Here is a 22,090-nt window from a genome sequence, read left to right on the forward strand (position 1 = left end):
AGCGAGGGGGAGGTGGTTAATCTCTCTTTAGAGATTGCCATTTACCTGGCACGTGATGTATTAATGTTATCTGACATCTTCAGCCAAGCCTGAAGGTTGTCCAAATCGTGCTGCATGAGGACTTCAGACTGCTTCCTTGGAGGAATTGAATCAACATGAGGGAGGCAGCACACACTCCCCGAGGAGATCCTGCAGCAATGCAGAGGCCGAGATAATTGGTCCCCAAAATCCACAAGGACAGTAAAGGATACACCATCCGTGGCTAACTGAGGAAGTTAAAGATAGCATCAAATGGAGAAAAAAAAAAAGCACACAATTCCATGAGGGTTAGTGGCAGGTTAGATGATTGGACAGTATAAATAGCAAAGAATGGCTAAGAGAATAAGGAGGGAGAAGTCACAGTACAAGAGGAAGCTAGAAATAAAAAGATAAGGGGCAGCACGGCAGCGCAGTGGATAGCTCTGCTGCCTCACAGCGCCGAGGACCCAGGTTCGATCCCGGCCCCGGGTCAGTCTGTTTGCACACTCTCCCCGTGTCTGCGTGGGTCTCACCCCCACAACCCCGAAAAGATGTGCAGGGTAGGTGGATTGGCCACGCTAAATTGCCCCTTAATTGGAAGAGAGAATTGGGTACTCAAATTAAATAAATGAAAAGATAGCAAGAGTTTGTACTGGCGTTTAAAAAGGAGAAACTGAGGTGAGCTTTGGTTCTTTCATGAATTGCAGAGCAGGCTTGAATGGCCTTCTCCAGCTCCTAATTCTATGTTCACAACCAATTAGTTTTGTCCTGCTGACGGCTGCGATATCAAATGGAGCAAACCTACTTGGCTGAAGCCTGGAATCCAGAATGGGGAGTATCTCAAGGGGCCGTGGTGAATCGGTCGCCCGAAATCTCTTGCCAAAGATTGCAAACGCTTCGTAAGAAAGCTTTCCCCTATGTCAGTATACAGGGCTGACTAGAGAGAGGACAACCATGGTTGGAAGGTGGGCTAACAACAAAGTTCCCTTCTCACTAGCCTATCCTAGCACTGCTGGGACTTCACCATTTCACAAGAGCAGACTTGCAATTTTTCCCGAATTACAGCTAGTTTGGGCCATGCTCTCGATTGATGCTTACAGGGTGCCAGGTCCTGAGAGAATTCAGCTTAGAAAGGGCTTGCATTGGATTTCAGCCCAACTGATGCGATGGAGGTACAGATACAAACTGGATGCAGTCAAAGTCTATTCACTCAGTACATTTTGATAGCCCATGTTGTGTAATATTGAAAACCTGGGTACCAGCCTCTGCAGATTGCAGTACCTAATGAGCTCCTGGCTTTTGTATCTGGGAATAAACCAATCTCACTGGATTCTTCGCAAGAATAAAACAGAAAAATACAAATAATCAGTAGGAACCCAGTTAAGTACCAAGAATATCAATTGGTATGCACATAATCTAGGCAATTGGAGAATTTGCAGGACACCCACCAGTAAGTTATCCATAGGAAAATTCTTTAGTACATTAGAACTCAAATTCATTCGGGGCAAAAATTACACAATCTTGGGGTCAGTCTTTACAATAACAGACGTTTAAAAAACAATTACATAGCAAGTTTCACTACACACGCAGAGCTTTATTTTATGTTTGAAGTTTAACACATCACAACTGATCTACTTGAGCAGCTAAGCTGTTTAAGAGGCTGAACCCCTGCACCATTGTTCCCAATGTGTGCGCGTGTGGGTAGACTGTATGTCGACAGAGTGAATGCCGGGGAGAGCTGGATGCTCAGTCTCAGAACTACATGGGTACCCCAGATAGACAAAGATACTGCAGATTGAAACTGATAGGAATTCTTCACCATCAAAAAAGCTACTGTCTAAAATACAAGAAGTTTGTTTCGGTTTACAAACTAGGAACTAGATATGCTGGAGCATTCATCACAGATCTCCAAGTGATGTGGTAGCACTTACCATAAAGTAGCAAGTGTCATTTTCAACCAGAGAGCCACAATTCTGCATCAGATACGCCACAGGCAGTGAAAATACTGGGTAGACCTGAATGATGAGCCAGTGTACAAGAAAACAAAAATCAACGGGCCGTGTTGACTTCATGATTGTTCGCTCAAATTCTCAAGTTCAACCGAGGGCACAGCTGATGGTTGAATGGTCCAGGGGCAGGTTTTGCAAGCTCCAAATGGGAGTATAGTACACAAGGAAATCAGTCGAAGGCCAACAGTTTCAAAATAAAAGAGTCAAAAACCTTTTTTTCTCAAAAATACTGATGATTTATTTCATCAAATAGGGGCTAAGGTAGCAAGAGACCAAGTGAAAACACCCTCGAATCAAATGTAGAAAGGCAGCCCATACTTATCGCATTTCAGAAACACAGTAATATAGGCTCTAACAGCATGGGAAAGAGAATATGTTCAGAGAAACCTCTTCACTAATATTCCACAAAATCTCATTTCTCCATTGAAATGTTTTTCAGCATGTTCAATTTATTTCCTCTTAAAATCAAGCATTAATTACAGTCCATGGAAGGGTTTCAGATGATATATCTTTATATACTGTATAATAAGTCCCCGTGTTAATGTCAATAGAAAAAGCCCTCCATCACCACCAAAAAAAATACTGCAGCTATTACTCTTAACTCAAGGCCAGCCTCTGTCTCACAGCAATAATTCAATGTGGAGTAGGTCCCAGGAGCAAGGAGAGAATTGAAAAGAATTAAAATAAAACCCACAACAGCACCCGTTTTTTTTTCTTCTTCCCCCAACTAGGGACTTGTTTCTGCAAAAACAGTACCTTCACAGAAAAAGCCCAGCTTTGTTTGTTTTTTAAAAAAGGCAGTCTTTGCATTCAAATTTAATGGTCACTGCAGTTATGTACAAGAAAAAAAAGATTAAATATGAAGAGATAAATATCTTTTCTCTACCTCAAATAAATGTGCTATTTTCCGCTCAACTGAACTAGCAAAACGTGTATTTGGTGGATGGGTGGGGCAAAACTGGTGAATTTCTCCTGATGCAGAATTTTTAATTTGTTGGATACCCAATGCACAGAAACTTTAAGTGGAACTGGTAGGTCACCGAACCCCCGGTTAAGCTTCAAATACTTACTGGTTTTGCTTTAGAATCACATGATTTAAAATTTTAGGATGCACATTTGAAACAACACTAGTTCATTCTAAACCCCTCCTGATTCCTTGATTAGCAGCCGACTCAGTGATTTGACTCTGGACAGGTATAGTACGCCCCCCCATTTCAGATTCCAAATTCACTCCCTACCCAGAGGTGTGCCCGACTCTTGTTCACTGTAGATAACCCAATGCTTTTGTGTGTGTGTGTGGTGTGTGGTGTGTGTGTGGTGTGTGGTGTGTGTGTGTGTGTGGTGTGTGTGTGTGTGTGGTGTGTGTGTGTGTGTGGTGTGTGTGTGTGTGTGGTGTGTGTGTGTGTGTGGTGTGTGTGTGTGTGTGGTGTGTGTGTGTGTGTGGTGTGTGTGTGTGTGTGGTGTGTGGTGTGTGTGTGTGTGTGGGGTGTGTGTGTGGGGTGTGTGTGTGGGGTGTGTGTGTGGGGTGTGTGTGTGGGGTGTGTGTGTGGGGTGTGTGTGTGGGGTGTGTGTGTGGGGTGTGTGTGTGGGGTGTGTGTGTGGGGTGTGTGTGTGGGGTGTGTGTGTGGGGTGTGTGTGTGGGGTGTGTGTGTGGGGGGTGTGTGTGGGGGGTGTGTGTGGGGGGTGTGTGTGGGGGGTGTGTGTGGGGGGTGTGTGTGGGGGGTGTGTGTGGGGGGTGTGTGTGGGGGGTGTGTGTGGGGGGTGTGTGTGGGGGGTGTGTGTGGGGGGTGTGTGTGGGGGGTGTGTGTGGGGGGTGTGTGTGGGGGGTGTGTGTGGGGGTGTGTGTGGGGGTGTGTGTGGGGGTGTGTGTGGGGGTGTGTGTGGGGGTGTGTGTGGGGGTGTGTGTGGGGGGGGTGTGGGGGGGTGTGTGGGGGTGTGTGGGGGTGTGGGGGGGTGTGGGGGGGTGTGGGGGGGGTGTGTGGGGGGTGTGTGGGGGGTGTGTGGGGGGTGTGTGGTGAAAGAGATCACCCTTGCTTTTTCACAATTTAGCTCTTGCATCAATTTATGGTTGTGATCTGGATTTCCCAGTTGGAGGACTGCACCGCTCTGAAACAACAGTTTCACTGGTGCCACAGGATAAAAGTAGAAACCCTATTTATATAATACCAGGGATGTTTCCACTTCTTCCTGGAAAAGCAATTACAGTAGTACCAGTGCTGCTGGTCCCATCTCAAATTTTGGTTATGCTTCAACACTGCCTCCCTCATCTGAACTTGAGCTCAGCAAATGAAATCAAACTTTAATAAGCTATATATAACTGTCGACTATACAGAGGTAGGAACTCATCCTTGGGGGATTTACCCTCCAGGTTATTCGGGGATGCCATCAAAACCTCGACCACATTACTGCCTTCAAACCCACCACCAGCCATTCATTTTGTTTTAAAAGAAAAAAGGGCTGCCACTTCAGCGAGCGTCTTCTGAGCCCAGTAGCATTTGTTTTCTAATGGCTTAAACTCAAAGATTTTGTACAGGGAGGGTAGTTATGGACCGCGCTGGAACACCAAAGAAATGAAATTGCAAACTATATCAGCCATGATTTTTTTTCCAGTAAAAACGTTGCCGGGTAATCCAACCCCCATTAAAGAAACTACTAGTTGTGGGGGAAATCAAGCATATGCCGCACTGTAAAGCTAAGTATCGTAATGATAAAATACATTTGCTATTCATACTTGGCCCATTGGTGCAAATTTTTAATATAGCAGCCGCAAAAAAAAAAAAAAAAAAAAAAAATTCATTCATTGAAGCAGCTCATCTTTAGTGGACCTCTAGGTTTGTGGGGTGGGGGTAAGAGTGAAAACAGGAATACTAAATATTTATAGTACAAAAATATTTAGTTTTACAGTATAGAGTACACTTGGAAAAATACAAAGGAGCCAGTTTCCTATGGAATTTTTAGAATTTAAAATCGAAACCTGCAAATTCCCAGACTGATCACAGTTCCTGTGGTACTTAAGAATAACAGTTGATATGCTCCCAAGTGGTTGTAACAGTTTGCAGAAAAAAAAGTTTGCAGTCTGGCCACCCAATAGAAACCGAAAATGGAAATATTTGCATAGATTTTAAGACTGAAAGTCATAATATAAGACACACAATGGAATGTACAGTAAATTCCTCAGTAAGTGTATGTGCTAACTCCAATACGCTGTTTTCAGCACTGACTTTAGGTGGTGGTGGAGAGAGCGCGCGTGCGAGAAAAGGAAGGGGGTGGTGGGAGGAGTAATAAAAGAGAGTGGGCTGGCTGTAGAAAGACACGGTTACAGGTCACTTTCACCATACAAAGCTGTGGAGAAGGACATGTAATCCAGAGCACCAGGCACTGCGTCAGCTCCTCTATACGGAGCCATCCGGGCGATACAGTATTCAGCTTGATCAGGAGGAAGCTCACGTCGCAGCTCCTCTGCGGTGATGTAACTCTAGAAAAAAAAAAAAGAGGGAAAAACGTTCATTAGGAGCTTTAAAAACCCCAAAATGGAAAACGGGCTCCAAGTTATGCTGTCCAGGAATCTTTTTGTTTAAATTTCTTCGACAGATCAAAGCAACATTATTGCACATCCAAGGTTTCATAGAATTTACTCATAGAATTTACAGTGCAGAAGGTTTGTGACCCACCTTCTAAACATTTAATTTTACAAGTGAATGGCTTGCTAGATTTCTCACACTTTCTGACCCAGTACCATAATAAGTACACTAGTCACCGACGAGGAATTAAACATGGCCTGGAAATGGCACAGCAATTGGAGTGGTGGCGGGTTTGTAAATCCCAGATTATTTTCCTCCCGACCAGAAGTTTGAACTCAGTTCCACAACCTGGCAAAGGGCAACTCAAAAGCCTGAAGAGGAACTAGTGAAAGGCAAAGTTGAGTGCAGATCAATTGTATTAACCAAGAGTAATGAGAGATTCGAATTAATTATGGTGCGCCGTGCAGCAGGTTGTTTAGTCGTAAATTTTAAATGACACTTTAGTTTAAATCTTTTCGGAGCTGCACTTGTCTCAGGATCTTTCCTCCCCCATCCTCCAACAAGCTTTGATCAGAACAAACTGTGGAGGTGCTCATCATATTTAGGCAAGTCAAGCCCCAGAATTGACACTCCACCCGGTGGGTCTGTCAGAAGGAAAGTCAGAAGCTAGCAGACTGATGGCCATGTCAGGTTACAGGGTGAATCACTTCTGTTGCTAGGCTTCCTATGTGAACTTAAAATAACTTTTATCGGAATATCAAATATCCATTCATACGCTCCAGAAGCAGCCATTTGCGTTAAATTATTGCCACAATTTTTTTTTTCCAACAACTTTTCCTCTCTTGCCAATTATGCCCTTGTGTTTTAGGATAGCTGATCATTTCAATTAAATTATTGCACCAGCGGAGAGAGACACAGACAGAGAGAGAGAGACACAGACAGAGAGAGAGAGGGACAGAGGGACACAGACAGAGAGAGAGACAGAGGGACAGAGAGAGAGAGAGAGAGAGAGAGAGAGAGAGAGAGAGAGAGAGAGAGAGAGAGAGAGAGACAGACAGACAGAGAGGGACAGAGAGAGAGAGAGAGAGAGAGAGAGGGGGACAGACAGAGAGAGGGACAGAGAGAGAGAGAGAGAGAGAGAGAGGGACAGAGAGAGAGAGAGAGGGACAGAGAGAGAGAGCGAGGGACAGAGAGAGAGAGAGAGGGACAGAGAGAGAGAGAGAGGGACAGAGAGAGAGAGAGAGGGACAGAGAGAGAGAGGGACAGAGAGAGAGAGGGACAGAGAGAGAGAGGGACAGAGAGAGAGAGGGACAGAGAGAGAGAGGGACAGAGAGAGAGAGGGACAGAGAGAGAGAGGGACAGAGAGAGAGAGGGACAGAGAGAGAGAGGGACAGAGAGAGAGAGGGACAGAGAGAGAGAGGGACAGAGAGAGAGAGGGACAGAGAGAGAGAGGGACAGAGAGAGAGAGGGACAGAGAGAGAGAGGGACAGAGAGAGAGAGGGACAGAGAGAGAGAGAGGGACAGAGAGAGAGAGAGGGACAGAGAGAGAGAGGGACAGAGAGAGAGAGGGACAGAGAGAGAGAGGGACAGAGAGAGAGAGGGACAGAGAGAGAGAGGGACAGAGAGAGAGAGGGACAGAGAGAGAGAGGGACAGAGAGAGAGAGGGACAGAGAGAGAGAGGGACAGAGAGAGAGAGGGACAGAGAGAGAGAGGGACAGAGAGAGAGAGGGACAGAGAGAGAGAGGGACAGAGAGAGAGAGGGACAGAGAGAGAGAGGGACAGAGAGAGAGAGGGACAGAGAGAGAGAGGGACAGAGAGAGAGAGGGACAGAGAGAGAGGGACAGAGAGAGAGAGGGACAGAGAGAGAGAGGGACAGAGAGAGAGGGACAGAGAGAGAGGGACAGAGAGAGAGGGACAGAGAGAGAGAGAGAGGGACAGAGAGAGAGAGAGAGGGACAGAGAGAGAGAGAGAGAGAGGGACAGAGAGAGAGAGAGAGAGGGACAGAGAGAGAGAGAGAGGGACAGAGAGAGAGGGACAGAGAGAGAGGGACAGAGAGAGAGGGACAGAGAGAGAGGGAGGGACAGAGAGGGAGGGACAGAGAGAGAGAGAGGGACAGAGAGAGAGAGAGGGACAGAGAGAGAGAGAGGGGGACAGAGAGAGAGAGAGGGACAGAGAGAGAGAGAGGGGGACAGAGAGAGAGAGAGGGACAGAGAGAGAGAGAGAGAGAGAGAGGGACAGAGAGAGAGAGAGGGACAGAGAGAGAGAGAGAGAGAGAGAGGGACAGAGAGAGAGAGAGAGAGAGGGACAGAGAGAGAGAGAGAGAGAGGGACAGAGAGAGAGAGAGAGGGACAGAGAGAGAGAGAGACAGAGAGAGAGAGAGACAGAGAGAGAGAGAGAGAGAGAGAGAGAGAGGGACAGAGAGAGAGAGGGACAGAGAGAGAGAGGGACAGAGAGAGAGAGGGACAGAGAGAGAGGGACAGAGAGAGAGGGACAGAGAGAGAGGGACAGAGAGAGAGGGACAGAGAGAGAGGGACAGAGAGAGAGGGACAGAGAGAGAGGGACAGAGAGAGAGGGACAGAGAGAGAGGGACAGAGAGAGAGGGACAGAGAGAGAGGGACAGAGAGAGAGGGACAGAGAGAGAGGGACAGAGAGAGAGGGACAGAGAGAGAGGGACAGAGAGAGAGGGACAGAGAGAGAGGGACAGAGAGAGAGGGACAGAGAGAGAGGGACAGAGAGAGAGGGACAGAGAGAGAGGGACAGAGAGAGAGGGACAGAGAGAGAGGGACAGAGAGAGAGGGACAGAGAGAGAGAGAGGGACAGAGAGAGAGGGACAGAGAGAGAGGGACAGAGAGAGAGGGACAGAGAGAGAGAGAGGGACAGAGAGAGAGAGAGGGACAGAGAGAGAGGGACAGAGAGAGAGAGAGAGGGACAGAGAGAGAGGGACAGAGAGAGAGAGAGGGACAGAGAGAGAGAGAGAGAGGGACAGAGAGAGAGAGAGAGGGACAGAGAGAGAGAGAGGGGGACAGAGAGAGAGAGAGGGGGACAGAGAGAGAGAGAGGGGGACAGAGAGAGAGAGAGGGGGACAGAGAGAGAGAGAGAGAGGGACAGAGAGAGAGAGAGAGGGACAGAGAGAGAGAGAGAGGGACAGAGAGAGAGAGAGGGACAGAGAGAGAGGGACAGAGAGAGAGGGACAGAGAGAGAGGGACAGAGAGAGAGGGACAGAGAGAGAGGGACAGAGAGAGAGGGACAGAGAGAGAGGGACAGAGAGAGAGGGACAGAGAGAGAGGGACAGAGAGAGAGGGACAGAGAGAGAGGGACAGAGAGAGGGACAGAGAGAGGGACAGAGAGAGGGACAGAGAGAGAGGGACAGAGAGAGAGGGACAGAGAGAGAGGGACAGAGAGAGAGAGAGAGAGAGAGAGAGAGAGACAGAGCGAGAACGAGAGAGACAGAGACAGAGACAGAGAGAGAGAGAGACAGAGAGAATTATGTTCCAGATCAAAGTTTCCAACTTCCAGTACTTTCTTACCTTGTCTCCTGCCAGGATCTTGAAGGAGGCCATGACTTGTTCAGCTGTATCAGTGTCTGTTGTCTCTCGTGACATGAAGTCAATAAAGGCTTGGAATGACACTTCTTCGGTGTTGTTGGGGGCAACAACACTCATTATACGTGCAAACTCTGCTTCACCCTGGGAATTACACAGCACAGTAAAAATATGCACTCGCAAGACTGAGTCGAGTTGAGACAAGATTTATGAGGCAAGAATAAGCTAGTTTACAATCATTTATTCCCCAATCTGTTCCCATGTCCTTACACTTAGACACGTGTGTAGGAAGCAGCTCAAAAGGTTATTCCACAAGAGGTTAACGTTGTAGCTGAGGTTGGTTGACAAGTATGAAACTGCTAGCAGTGAACCGGCAGCACGTTCCTGTCCATCTGATGTTGGGAGTTGCAAGCTTGCAGTTCATTTTGACCAGTCATGCAAAGGGTCAAGGAAAGCAGACAGCCCTGGCTCGGTTACCAGACTGTCGAGGGGCAGCACAGTGGTTAGCACGGCTGCCTCACAGCGCCAGGGACCCAGTTTCAATTCCGGCCTCGGGTGACTGCGTGGAGTCTGCACGTTCTCCCAGTGTCTGCGTGGGATTCCTCCGGGTGCTCCGGTTTCCTCCCACAGTCCAAAGATGTGCAGGTTGGTCATGCTAAATTGCCCCGCTGGGGTTACAGGGAGGGTGATTTAGCCTAGGTAGAGTGGTCTTTCGAAGGCTCGGTGCATACTTGATGGGCCGAATGGCCTCATTCTGCACTACAGGGATTCTATGAATGATTATTTTCTCTCATTCTTTTCTCCAAACTTCTGCTCAGTTGAAGGGTCAGGAAAGTTATTTTAATTGAGCTTCCCAGTCAACCTGCACATACTTAAACACCCTGAAAAGTAATTTCAAACAAGGGCAATAGCAAGCATGAATCCTCCTCTCCCTGGTCTGCAAGGGCGGAAGTCAATTGCTTCCATAGATGTTCTGGCTGAGATCAGCTGTTTCAGCAGAGATCATAGATTGATGCTGGCACATACCTAGACCTGAAGAGACAATATCGGTACAGTTGCTCCCTCTTAGAGAACCCATATTATTCAAATTTATTTCTATTCTCCACTCACCAAAACATTTAAATACAAGAAAATTACCCGCTTTATCCCATTCCTTTGTTTTTGTTTCTTCTAAAAAATATTCTAGTTTCGTAATTAAGCAACTTGAGAAGTCCTTTCAAGGGTAGGGCAGGTGCAAAAGATATCTCTGGCATGAAAGCTACTGAATTGTCCAAAAACCTCTTGTAGGAACATGTATAGGAACATGGGAATTAGGAGAAGCCGGCAATTAACCCCTTGAGCCTGCTCCACCATTCAATCAGATCCTGGCTGATCTCTTCTTGGTCTCAAATCTACCTCTCTACCTGTTCTCCATATCCCTTTAACCTGTTTTTAAAATCAGAAATATATCTATCTCCCTCTTGAAACCATTCAATGACTCCGATTCCACCGCACTGTGGGGCAGTGAGTTCCACAGATTCACCACCCTCTGAGGTAGTTCCTCCTCATCTCAGTTCCAAATCTACCGCCTCTCAACCTGTATCTGACCCCTCATTCTAGATTGCCCCACAAGGGGGAACATTTGGTCTACGTTTACTTCATCAATCCCTTTTAGTATTTTATACACCTCGATCAGATCCCCTCTCGTCCTTCTAAACTCCAGCAAGTATAAACCCAAACTGTTTAATCTCTCCTCATTTCAACGCTTTCATCCCTGGAATCAATCTGGTGACTCTCCTCTGAACTGCCTCCAATACCATCACCTCCTTCCTCAAATAAGGAGACCCAAACTAGACAATACTCCAGATGTGGTCTCACCAGCACCCTATACAAATGCAACAACACTTCTCTACTTTTATACTCCATGGTGGAACCAAGTTTTTGTTTGTTGAAGGCAAAGTCAGTTACAATGCCTCAAGCAATAATATGACCTCAGAATTATTCAGGCATTTTTTTATTTTAAAAAAAAAAAGGTTACAAAATTATTTTCTTACTGGGTGTTCACACATCTGTTTTAAATCATCTTAATGGAGTAGAAATCGGCATTCTGGTTAAGTGCAGAAGTAGAAAACCCAAAGCACTTTATTAATCATACGTCTGTTATACAGCAGCTCACAAACAAAATTAGGATACTTTGAAAAATGGTTCACTTAAGGTGACATTTTTTAAATATAAAAATGTCACATTTCCTAACAAAATTGGTTTACTGATGAACTCTGGCAACTTAAATTAATGCCCAGTACATGCCAACTCTGCAGAAACCCGCCTTGCGTAGTAGATAGAGCAGCTTTATACTTTTTTTATGAAAGCAAATCTATTTCTACAAAATAAAGTTTACTAAAACGTGAACGCTTACAGGTCAAACGCCTGGTATTTCTGGGTGAAGATGTGGAGAAGGGAAGAGGAACCGTACCAGACTGTAGCCCGTAGAGATAAGGAGAGCTCGAAAATCATCAGCGTCCATCAGCCCCGTTCGCTTCTACTCCAACAGGAGTAAGCAAGAGAAAAAACACGCACACAAGATGGTACAGTACCAGAGACAAGGGTTTCACAGGTCAGACAAGTACAGGGCCAAATCCAAGGATGGGAGGGGGAGCAAAGGTAAAAGTAAAAGCAGATTAGGGTAATTCAAAAAGGAATAAGGGTTAGGTCAGAACACAAATCCAGGAGAGAAATGGAGAAAAAAAAAAAAAAAAGAGTTAGCTGTTTACTGACTTATTGCATTCAAATCATCAATACCTGCTGGTCATTTCCAACATCGTAGCCCAAGCTGATAAGGCAGGCTTTAAACTCTTCAGGTCCCAGTTTCCCAGTATGGTCCTACACGAGGTCATGGTGCAGAGATCGGAGCATGCAGGTAACATGATGTGTACACAGTGGAGGTTGGTGAGGGGTAGGAAATGTGGGAGGACGGCGTTGGTGTAGTTGGTGGTGCAGCACAGCATGCACCGTGCACGAAACATGCAGATGGAGGGGGGAAAAAGGAAAATAAAAATGTCATGTTAGACAAAGGACAAATGAAAAACATTTTCGAACAAAAAAAAAAGAAAATGCAAATGAAACCATGAACCTGAAACACATCTTTCAGCTGCAAAACAGTGCAAAAGAGTTACATCATGAGCAATTGGTAAACACAGCTTCTGCATCTGAAGCTTTATCATTTTGAAATTTCAGGCAAAGGATTGTGATGAGTCTGCGTGCAATGTTTATGCATTGCAACTGCAGCCAGTATAATGCACTTGAGTCAGGTACCAGTAGCCACTTTGCAACTGGGCTCAGTCTGTTGTCGTCAGAGCTCAGGAGTTAGTGGAGTTGACTCACCCAATCAGTCCTCGCAGGCTCCAAGGTAAAAAGATAGTACCTCCAACTTTGATTTTAATAAATTGCCATATATTTTCATATTGAACATCAAATCCAGGACTACAATTCCAACACTGCAACTTATCTCGATCATCATTTACCACATTTCTTAACTATAAATATAATCTAATGCAAATATCACAGAAGCAAACATGCTAGTCAGGGTTAAGTAAACAATTCAAAGTTGATCCTCCAGGCTTTCATTCGGCAATTTTCCGAAATGAAAATATTTTAAACCCCGTTAAAGGGAAGACAAGATAGGGCTAGAGGCGATTGACTTCCACAACCTAATGACCAACGTTCAAGGTATTGAATCGCATGGGGAGTGACCATTTGAGGGAGGCACTTAAGGGGAAATCAGCATCTTCAAAGTTAGCTCACAGTGGGAAGGGGGAAGCGTGGAAAGTACTTGTGACTTTATCTTATATTGTTTAGCAAATTGTCTCCCCCAATTTGACGATGTTAACTCTTTGATGAGGTATCAAAGTAACCATACTACAATAATGTGGCCATTTGTCACGCCAGTTGAGTCAGGGAACAGAAGCATGCAATATTATGGGAAGGCAATATCTCAACAAAACAGTCTTACCCTTCTGACCTGATGCCTAGGCATTTGGAATTGCTAAAGAAAAAATAGAGCCGGAACTCTGCTGATTTCAACTCCCTCTGCACAAAACCCATCACTTTTCAACTGGCTGAATAAATGTGCTAAGCCACCATGGAAGCTTAGATTATCTAACAAATATAATGTAAAGAGTTGTACTGTAGCCCTTAAATAACATACTACAGCAAGTATTTAATGAACTGGTGCATAAATAGAACAATTCCCAGTATATATCCAGCTTAATTAACAGTGAATAAAACCCAGAGAGATCATTTGCAGGTAAAGGAATGAATGCAATTTAAATTAGACTCCTCAATGATACCACAAGTTTGCCTCAAGGAGCGCTGCCTAATGACTGGCTAGCCAGCATGCTGGAATAGAAACTGGGAAGTACCCTATCTGCTTCATTTGTATGTTCTGGAAACTACATTGGCCTTTAGGGGACAGAAGTTATGCTTCAGCTATAAAGCTCTGGTTAGATTACACCGTGAGCACTGACAGTTCTGGGCACCATACCATACAAGTGTTTTAGGCCTTGGGAGGAAGTGCATTGTAGATTGACCAGAATGATGCCTCAAGGGGTAAATTACAAGAATAGATTACACAAACGATGGCTGTACTTCCTGGAACTTAGAAGGTTCAGGGATAATTTGAGAAAGTTTCACGCTATTAAGGGGAACAGGCATATTTTTGGAAATCCAAGGCTGGAGCACAGTCAGAAAAGATCCTTCAGGAGTGAAATCAGGAACCATTACCACACACAGAGTGGTAGAAACTTGGAACACTTCTGCAAACAGCAATTGGTGCTAGATTAATTGTTCTAAAGGAATGAATGCAATTTAAATTAGACTCCTTAATGATACCACAGGTTTGCCTCGAGGAGCGCGGCCTAATGACTGGCTAAGTTGCGTGTTTGAATAGAAACTGGGAAGCACACAACCTGCTTTATTTGTATGTTCTGGAGGATATATAGATTATCCCAAATCAGCCAGGGTCGTATCGAATGCTGGAACAAGCTCAAGGGTTAAAATAGCCCTCCCCTGCTCCTGGGTGTCTCAAAGCAAAACATCTCTGCAGGTTAACAGAAATGCTAATTTCCAGATGGTCATTTCACCAACATATGAAGTCACTGAAGCAACAAAAAATACTGCCAATCGAGTGTCAAGCTTAAAACCTTTCCACCCTCCGAAAAACCAACTGAATGATTCGGAAATTTCAGCGAAAACCAATGCAACGGTTTAGCTCATCAGCTTTTCAATAGCTAAAATTTGCAATCGTGCATCGTATATACAGCCAAAGATTGATTGTGCAATTATCAAACTTCATTCTGGGTAGAAATCAAACAGAACTGTGACAAGTGTGAAGGGGACAGGAGAACTGTACAATTTCAGTTGTAACCCACTGTTTAGGAGGAAAGAAACTTGCATGGAAAATTTGGTCAATTGTTTTGCAGCTGCTGGACATTGAAAATCATTTTGAAAATAAGACAACCAAGTAATTAGTGTGTAATAAAACATGCCCTACACATTACTTGGAAGTGGCTATAGAAGAGATTTTCCTTATTTTAATGTTAAGGCCAGGTGTCAACTAATTCATGTGATGATCACCCAAAAGAATTCCCCCTGCCCAGTTTTGTTCCAGTCACACGTACACTTTCTCTAGTGAGTGGCTGATATAGCCAGTCTCAATCACTTTGAGTGACAACTTTATCACAAACCAGAAAAGGGAAGCTAATTTTCTTGCTGCAGCTTCAACTCACTAAGAATTGAACTCCTGACAAAAGGGAACATTTTTCTGGTTGAGAAACCACAGAATGAAGGCGGCTTACAGATGCTTTTTAAAGTACTCAGCTAGCCACATATTCCAAATTCATGCAGTGTGACTATATTACATAAAAGCTAGACACCCAATGCTTCAAAAATAACATTTGTCTTTCACCCGACAGAGCCAAAATATTACCACACTACAATGGAATTTCAGTGCATGTACTAGGGAGGGATCAATTCTTCGGTTCCCTGTAGAAGTAGCCCATTATACTACTGTTTTCTTGCATGAAATGGGGCACCTCACCTCTTCCCCAGGAAAGGAGACTAAACATCAGAAAACTTTGTTCTGCAAGCAGCTATTGGGTAGGTACACGCATCAACACATGATCAATACAGTCGCCACCTGGCAGATCAAAACGTCAAGTTTATTAGTACGAGTTCCCCCATAGGTTTTGTGATTCAACAGATGTATTTGGTGAATCGATTGCAGAGTTTGATGGTTAGAGAATGAACTCTGTTGGCTGCAGGATTGCAACAGATTTCCATCTCCAGTGCAACCATTTTTCACTCCATTTACCACAATTTATTTATTTTATTTCATGGGATGTGGGTATCGCTGTCAAGGCCAGCATTTGTTGCCCACCCCTATTTGCTCTTGAACAGGGCGACTTTCTAGGACAGTTAAAGAGTTCCCCATATTGCTGTGGGTCTGGAGTCACACTGAGGCCAGCTCAGGTAAGGTCAACCGTTTTTGTTTCCGAAAGGATATTCAGATTTTTGAAAAAACAATGATCCTTGGACTAACTTTCAATTCCAGATTTTACGAATTGGATTCAAATTCCATCAGCTGCTATAGTGGGATTTAAACCTTAGACCCCCAGAAGATTAGCCTGGGTCTCTGGGTTTACCACTATGTCACCATCTCCAGTATTTAACGTGAAAATAATTTAATTTAATGAAAACAAATTAGTGTTACAATAAGGACAGATCAGCGTTGTGAGCTAATTCGATGTATTATACTTGAACCCAGTGCTGTCGTCTGGATTTAGTACAGTGGATTAGTGAAGCTCCACAAGTTACTGCATACACCAGCAAATAATTAAGCCTGTAAGCAAACGTCAGTACCCACAGCTTCAGCATACTGTGCTCAACATCGGAGATATACCAACAGGTAATACGATGAGGGCATCAGTGGTAGCAGGATGCCAGATGTGAATACACCAGCCACAAAACCATGCTCAGTGCCCATCTCTAATGTCATAAAGCAACTCATCACCTTAAACTGGTATTTTAATTAAACTGATGGAGTGGCATGCACACTCTTAGTTACAAACCATACCTTGTCAAAGTGATTGAATGACGATCGGAACTCATTGAGCTGTTCCTGGCTGATGCCTTTTGCATCACGGGTGAGGATTTGGTTTTCGACTTCGTTAATAGTTCTGGCAATCGTGGTCAACAGCTGCTCCCAGCCAACCCGGATGTGCTTTTATATAAAGAGAGAAAATTAAGCTCTGGTATCAAGACAATTCTTTGGGCATGCATCTTGGGCAATTTGAGCTGCCATTGTTTTTTTTATTGGCCCCATTAAAAACTGGGCAGCAGATAATAACCGTAGACATTTGAAATGAAATAAAAATCGCTTGTCACAAGTAGGCTTCAATGAAGTTATTGAGAAAAGCCCCTAGTCGCCACATTCCGGCACCTGTTCGGGGAGGCTGGTACAGGATTTGTCATCTTAATTAAACCTTTCCAGAGCAAAGAGCACCTCTCTCAGCTGTATCCAAACCAAGATTCAGTGTAAGTGACAATCAAATTAGTTGCATTACAGCAAACAGTGCAAACTCTAGGAGGTTTCAATGTGGTTCAAAGCAGCCTTGATTGTACTGCGCATGCTGCCTGGAAAATGCAGCATAGCGTGCGTGAGCTCCGTTCACCAACCTTTGTTTGCAACTTTCTACCTTAAATTTATTTTCCAATTAAGGGGCAATTTAGCATGGCCAATCCACCTACTCGGCACATCTTTTTGGGTTCTGGGGGGTGAGACCCACGCAGACAATGGGAAAACGTGCAAACCCCACACTGACAGCGGCCCGGGATCGAAGCCGGGTCCTCAGCGCCGTGACGCAACAGTGCTAACCACTGGCCATTGTGCTTAAAATTAAAAGATAGGCAGGATGGTTTCATTAGAAATTCAAAGACAGCATTAACAGTCCATTTAAGCACATTACAAAATGCACAAATTTAAAGGCAAACTGGTTAGGCCTCATCTCCAGTTGCGTCCAATTCTGGGCACCATACGTTTGGGAAGATGCTGCAATCTTGGATAGGGTATAGAGGAGAATTACTGGATAAGGGGCTTCAATGAAGTAGAGACACTTAGAATTTTCTTAGAGAAAGTCAAGGAGGACGGCACATTGGCATAGTGGTTAGATCTGCTGCCTTACAGCTCCTCGGGTGACTGACTGTGTGGAGTTTGTACTTTTTCCTAGTGTTTGCGTGGGTTTCCTCCGGGTGCTCCGGTTTCCTCTTGCAGTCCAAAGATGTACAGGTTGGGTGGATTGGCCACGCTAAACTGCCCCTCGGTATCCAAAAGGCAAGTAGGGTGCTCAGGGACACTAGAGGCGTGGGCTTAAGTAGGGTGCTCTTTCCAAGGGCCTGTGCAGACTTGATGGGCCGAATGGCCTCCTTCTGCACTAGGGATTCTATAAAAGTTTTAACTGAGTTTGACTAGATAGGGAGAAACCACTTCCAAACACAACTAGTAACTAGAATACAGCTATAAGAATTTGCCGAGGAAGGATATATTTATTCTTTTATGTAGCGAGTTATGATCTAAAAGGGTGATGGAAGCAGATTCAACTTTCAAAATGGAGACAGATTTTTCACGTTTATGGAACGGGAGCATCACTGGCAAGTCGAGCATTTATTGCCCTTTTGAACTGAAATCCATCTGGTGTAGGTACACGTAAAGTACTGATAGGGAGTTCGGCAAGGAACGTGCACTTTCCAAGTCAGGATGATGTGCAAGAGAAACTTAACAGGTGGTACTCTACGTGCCTGCTGCACTTGATTTTCTAGGTGGCAGACATTGTTGGTTTGCAAGGTGAAAATGAAACATTGGCAATGTTATGTGAAAGAACAGAAAGTGGGACTAACTGGTTAGGTCTTACAAAGAGCGGAGTCACAATAGAACATAGAACAATACAGCGCAGTACAGGCCCTTCGGCCCACGATGTTGCACCGAAACAAAAGCCATCTAACCTACACTATGCCATTATCATCCATATGTTTATCCAATAAACTTTTAAATGCCCTCAATGTTGGCGAGTTCACTACTGTAGCAGGTAGGGCATTCCACGGCCTCACTACTCTTTGCATAAAGAACCTACCTCTGACCTCTGTCCTATATCTATTACCCCTCAGTTTAAAGTTATGTCCCCTCGTGCCAGCCATATCCATCCGCGGGAAAAGGCTCTCACTGTCCACCCTATCCAACCCCCTGATCATTTTGTATGCCTCTATTAAGTCTCCTCTTAACCTTCTCTCCAACGAAAACAACCTCAAGTCCGTCAGCCTTTCCTCATAAGATTTTCCCTCCATACCAGGCAACATCCTGGTAAATCTCCTCTGCACCCGCTCCAAAGCCTCCACGTCCTTCCTATAATGCGGTGACCAGAACTGTACGCAATACTCCAAATGCGGCCGGACCAGAGTTCTGTACAGCTGCAACATGACCTCCCGACTCCGGAACTCAATCCCTCTACCAATAAAGGCCAACACTCCATAGGCCTTCTTCACAACCCTATCAACCTGGGTGGCAACTTTCAGGGATCTATGTACATGGACACCTAGATCCCTCTGCTCAGCCACACTTTCAAGAACTTTACCATTAGCCAAATATTCCGCATTCCTGTTATTCCTTCCAAAGTGAATCACCTCACACTTCTCTACATTAAACTCCATTTGCCACCTCTCAGCCCAGCTCTGCAGCTTATCTATATCCCTCTGTAACCTGCTACATCCTTCCACACTATCGACAACACCACCGACTTTAGTATAGTCTGCAAATTTACTCACCCACCCTTCTGCACCTTCCTCTAGGTCATTGATAAAAATGACAAACAGCAACGGCCCCAGAACAGATCCTTGTGGTACTCCACTTGTGACTGTACTCCATTCTGAACATTTCCCATCAACCACCACCCTCTGTCTTCTTTCAGCTAGCCAATTTCTGATCCACATCTCTAAATCACCCTCAATCCCCAGCCTCCGTATTTTTTGCAATAGCCTACCGTGGGGAACCTTATCAAACGCTTTGCTGAAATCCATATACACCACATCAACTGCTCTACCCTCGTCTACCTGTTCAGTCACCTTCTCAAAGAACTCAATAAGGTTTGTGAGGCATGACCTACCCTTCACAAAGCCATGCTGACTATCCCTGATCATATTATTCCTATCTAGATGATTATAAATCTTGTCCCTTATAATCCCCTCCAAGACTTTACCCACTACAGACGTGAGGCTCACCGGTCTATAGTTGCCGGGGTTGTCTCTGCTCCCCTTTTTGAACAAAGGGACCACATTTGCTGTCCTCCAGTCCTCTGGCACTATTCCTGTAGCCAATGATGACATAAAAATCAAAGCCAAAGGTCCAGCAATCTCTTCCCTGGCCTCCCATAGAATCCTAGGATAAATCCCATCAGGTCCCGGGGACTTATCTATTTTCAGCCTGTCCAGAATTGCCAACACCTCTTCCCTACGTACCTCAATGCCATCTATTCTATTAGCCTGGGGCTCAGCATTCTCCTCCACAACATTATCTTTTTCCTGAGTGAATACTGACGAAAAATATTCATTTAGTATCTCGCCTATCTCTTCAGACTCCACACACAATTTCCCATCCCTGTCCTTGACTGGTCCTACTCTTTCCCTAGTCATTCGCTTATTCCTGACATACCTATAGAAAGCTTTTGGGTTTTCCTTGATCCTTCCTGCCAAATACTTCTCATGTCCCCTCCTTGCTCGTCTTAGCTCTCTCTTTAGATCCTTCCTCGCTACCTTGTAACTATCTATCGCCCCAACCGAAACTTCACACTTCATCTTCACATAGGCCTTCTTCTTCCTCTTAACAAGAGATTCCACTTCCTTGGTAAACCACGGTTCCCTCGCTCGACGCCTTCCTCCCTGTCTGACCGGTACATACTTATCAAGAACACGCAGTAGCTGATCCTTGAACAAGCCCCACTTATCCAGTGTGCCCAACACTTGCAGCCTACTTCTCCACCTTATCCCCCCCAAGTCACGTCTAATAGCATCATAATTGCCCTTCCCCCAGCTATAACTCTTGCCCTGCGGTGTATACTTATCCCTTTCCATCATTAACGTAAACGTCACCGAATTGTGGTCACTGTCCCCAAAGTGCTCTCCTACCTCCAAATCCAACACCTGGCCTGGTTCATTACCCAAAACCAAATCCAACGTGGCCTCGCCTCTTGTTGGCCTGTCAACATATTGTTTCAGGAAACCCTCCTGCACACACTGTACAAAAAACGACCCATCTATTGTACTCGAACTATATCTTTTCCAGTCAATATTTGGAAAGTTAAAGTCTCCCATAATAACTACCCTGTTACTTTCGCTCATATCCAGAATCATCTTCGCCATCCTTTCCTCTACATCCCTAGAACTATTAGGAGGCCTATAAAAAACTCCCAACAGGGTGACCTCTCCTTTCCTGTTTCTAACTTCAGCCAATACTACCTCGGAAGAAGAGTCCCCATCTAGCATCCTCTCCGCCACCGTAATACTGCTCTTGACTAGCAGCGCCACACCTCCCCCTCTTTTGCCTCCTTCTCTGAGCTTACTAAAACACCTAAACCCCGGAACCTGCAACATCCATTCCTGTCCCTGCTCTATCCATGTCTCCGAAATGGCCACAACATCGAAGTCCCAGGTACCAACCCACGCTGCCAGTTCCCCTACCTTGTTTCGTATACTCCTGGCATTGAAGTAGACACACTTCAAACCACCTACCTGAACGCTGGCCCCCTCCTGCGACGTCAAATCTGTGCTCCTGACCTCTATACTCTCATTCTCCCTTACCCTAAAACTACAATCCAGGTTCCCATGCCCCTGCTGCATTAGTTTAAACCACAATGGGCCACATTGTCTTCCGTGCTGGACACCAATTGTTAGAGGAATGTTTCTAACTGTTAGCAGAGCTGTTGAAAGCTGATCAAACAATGCCTCCAATGTATAATGCTGCTGTAATGCAGCATTAATATAAAATGAAGTAGGATTACATGCCAATTACTGCAGTGGATTTTCTTGTAATTTTTGGTCTATTTCACTACTTTATCATCAGCAGCAAACCAGATGAGATAACTTATCTCCTCCCAAAAGTTATTCACTCTGAAAAGGCAAAACCAGTTAGATTGTGACAGGTTGGCGATTGTGGATGTTTGGATTTTTCGGCACAAGATATTCAAGACTGAGATCAATAAGGGAATTAAGGGATGTGGGAATAGGGCAGGAAAGTGGAGCCGGGGTAGAAAATCGGCCGTAATCTTATAAACGGAGCAGAGGCTGGAGGGCCTATGTGGCCAACCTCTGCTCAAGTTCTTCCAAAGTACAGCTTTACTATGAGACATGCACCTGCATCAGCGAAACTATTCCACCGGGAGAAGCAACGTGGGAACAAGTGCACATCTGAGCCAAGGTATAAATGAAACTTCAGTGCTCCACAGCAATAGGCATTTCGCTGATTTTAGACAATATTCTAATTCATCTGGCAAACAGGTGGAATCTAAAAAACATAAATCAGTACCTCCATGGTGTAGTTGGTATGCTTGTTATCAAAGATGAGCGCCTCCTGGATGAGTTGGTGGTCTTGCTCCAATTTCTCAATGTTGGGTTTGTAATTGATGATACTATTCTCATACTGCTTCAATTGATTTAGCTGGTCTTCCAGTGTGCCATGCATTTCAATAGAAATCCGGCCAATTTCCTAATTACAAGAAAAGATAATTAGATCACTGCTGAGTACAACTGTTGTGCCAACTCAATCATCTCCTGTTTTCTCCAAACCAGCATCACCTTACATAAAGGCCCTTTCAACCGTGAGGACTGGGCAGTTTTCATAGAATTTACAGTGCCGAAGGAGGCCATTCGGCCCATCGAGTCTGCACCGGCTCTTGGAAAGAGCAACCTACCCAAGGTCAACACC

The 22,090-nt window shown here is 45.0% G+C and overlaps 1 protein-coding gene across 2 annotated transcripts in view; it reads right to left on the bottom strand.

The window, feature by feature from the left end:
• Positions 1–4,966: 4,966 nt before the first annotated feature.
• LOC140402288 (alpha-actinin-1-like) overlaps positions 4,967–22,090 on the bottom strand; it is a 133,919-nt gene continuing 116,795 nt past the window's right edge. For both annotated transcript variants that reach the window (XM_072489951.1, XM_072489950.1), the window contains exons 17-21: positions 21,692–21,871; positions 16,199–16,345; positions 11,869–11,949; positions 9,076–9,234; positions 4,967–5,502 (exon numbers count right to left, since the gene is read on the bottom strand). In XM_072489951.1, coding sequence (XP_072346052.1) covers positions 5,344–5,502; positions 9,076–9,234; positions 11,869–11,949; positions 16,199–16,345; positions 21,692–21,871 — 726 coding nt within the window. In that variant the 3' untranslated portion in view covers positions 4,967–5,343. The remainder of the gene's footprint in view (positions 5,503–9,075; positions 9,235–11,868; positions 11,950–16,198; positions 16,346–21,691; positions 21,872–22,090) is intronic.

Source organism: Scyliorhinus torazame, chromosome 25, assembly GCF_047496885.1.
Source record: "Scyliorhinus torazame isolate Kashiwa2021f chromosome 25, sScyTor2.1, whole genome shotgun sequence".
NCBI lineage: Eukaryota > Metazoa > Chordata > Chondrichthyes > Carcharhiniformes > Scyliorhinidae > Scyliorhinus > Scyliorhinus torazame.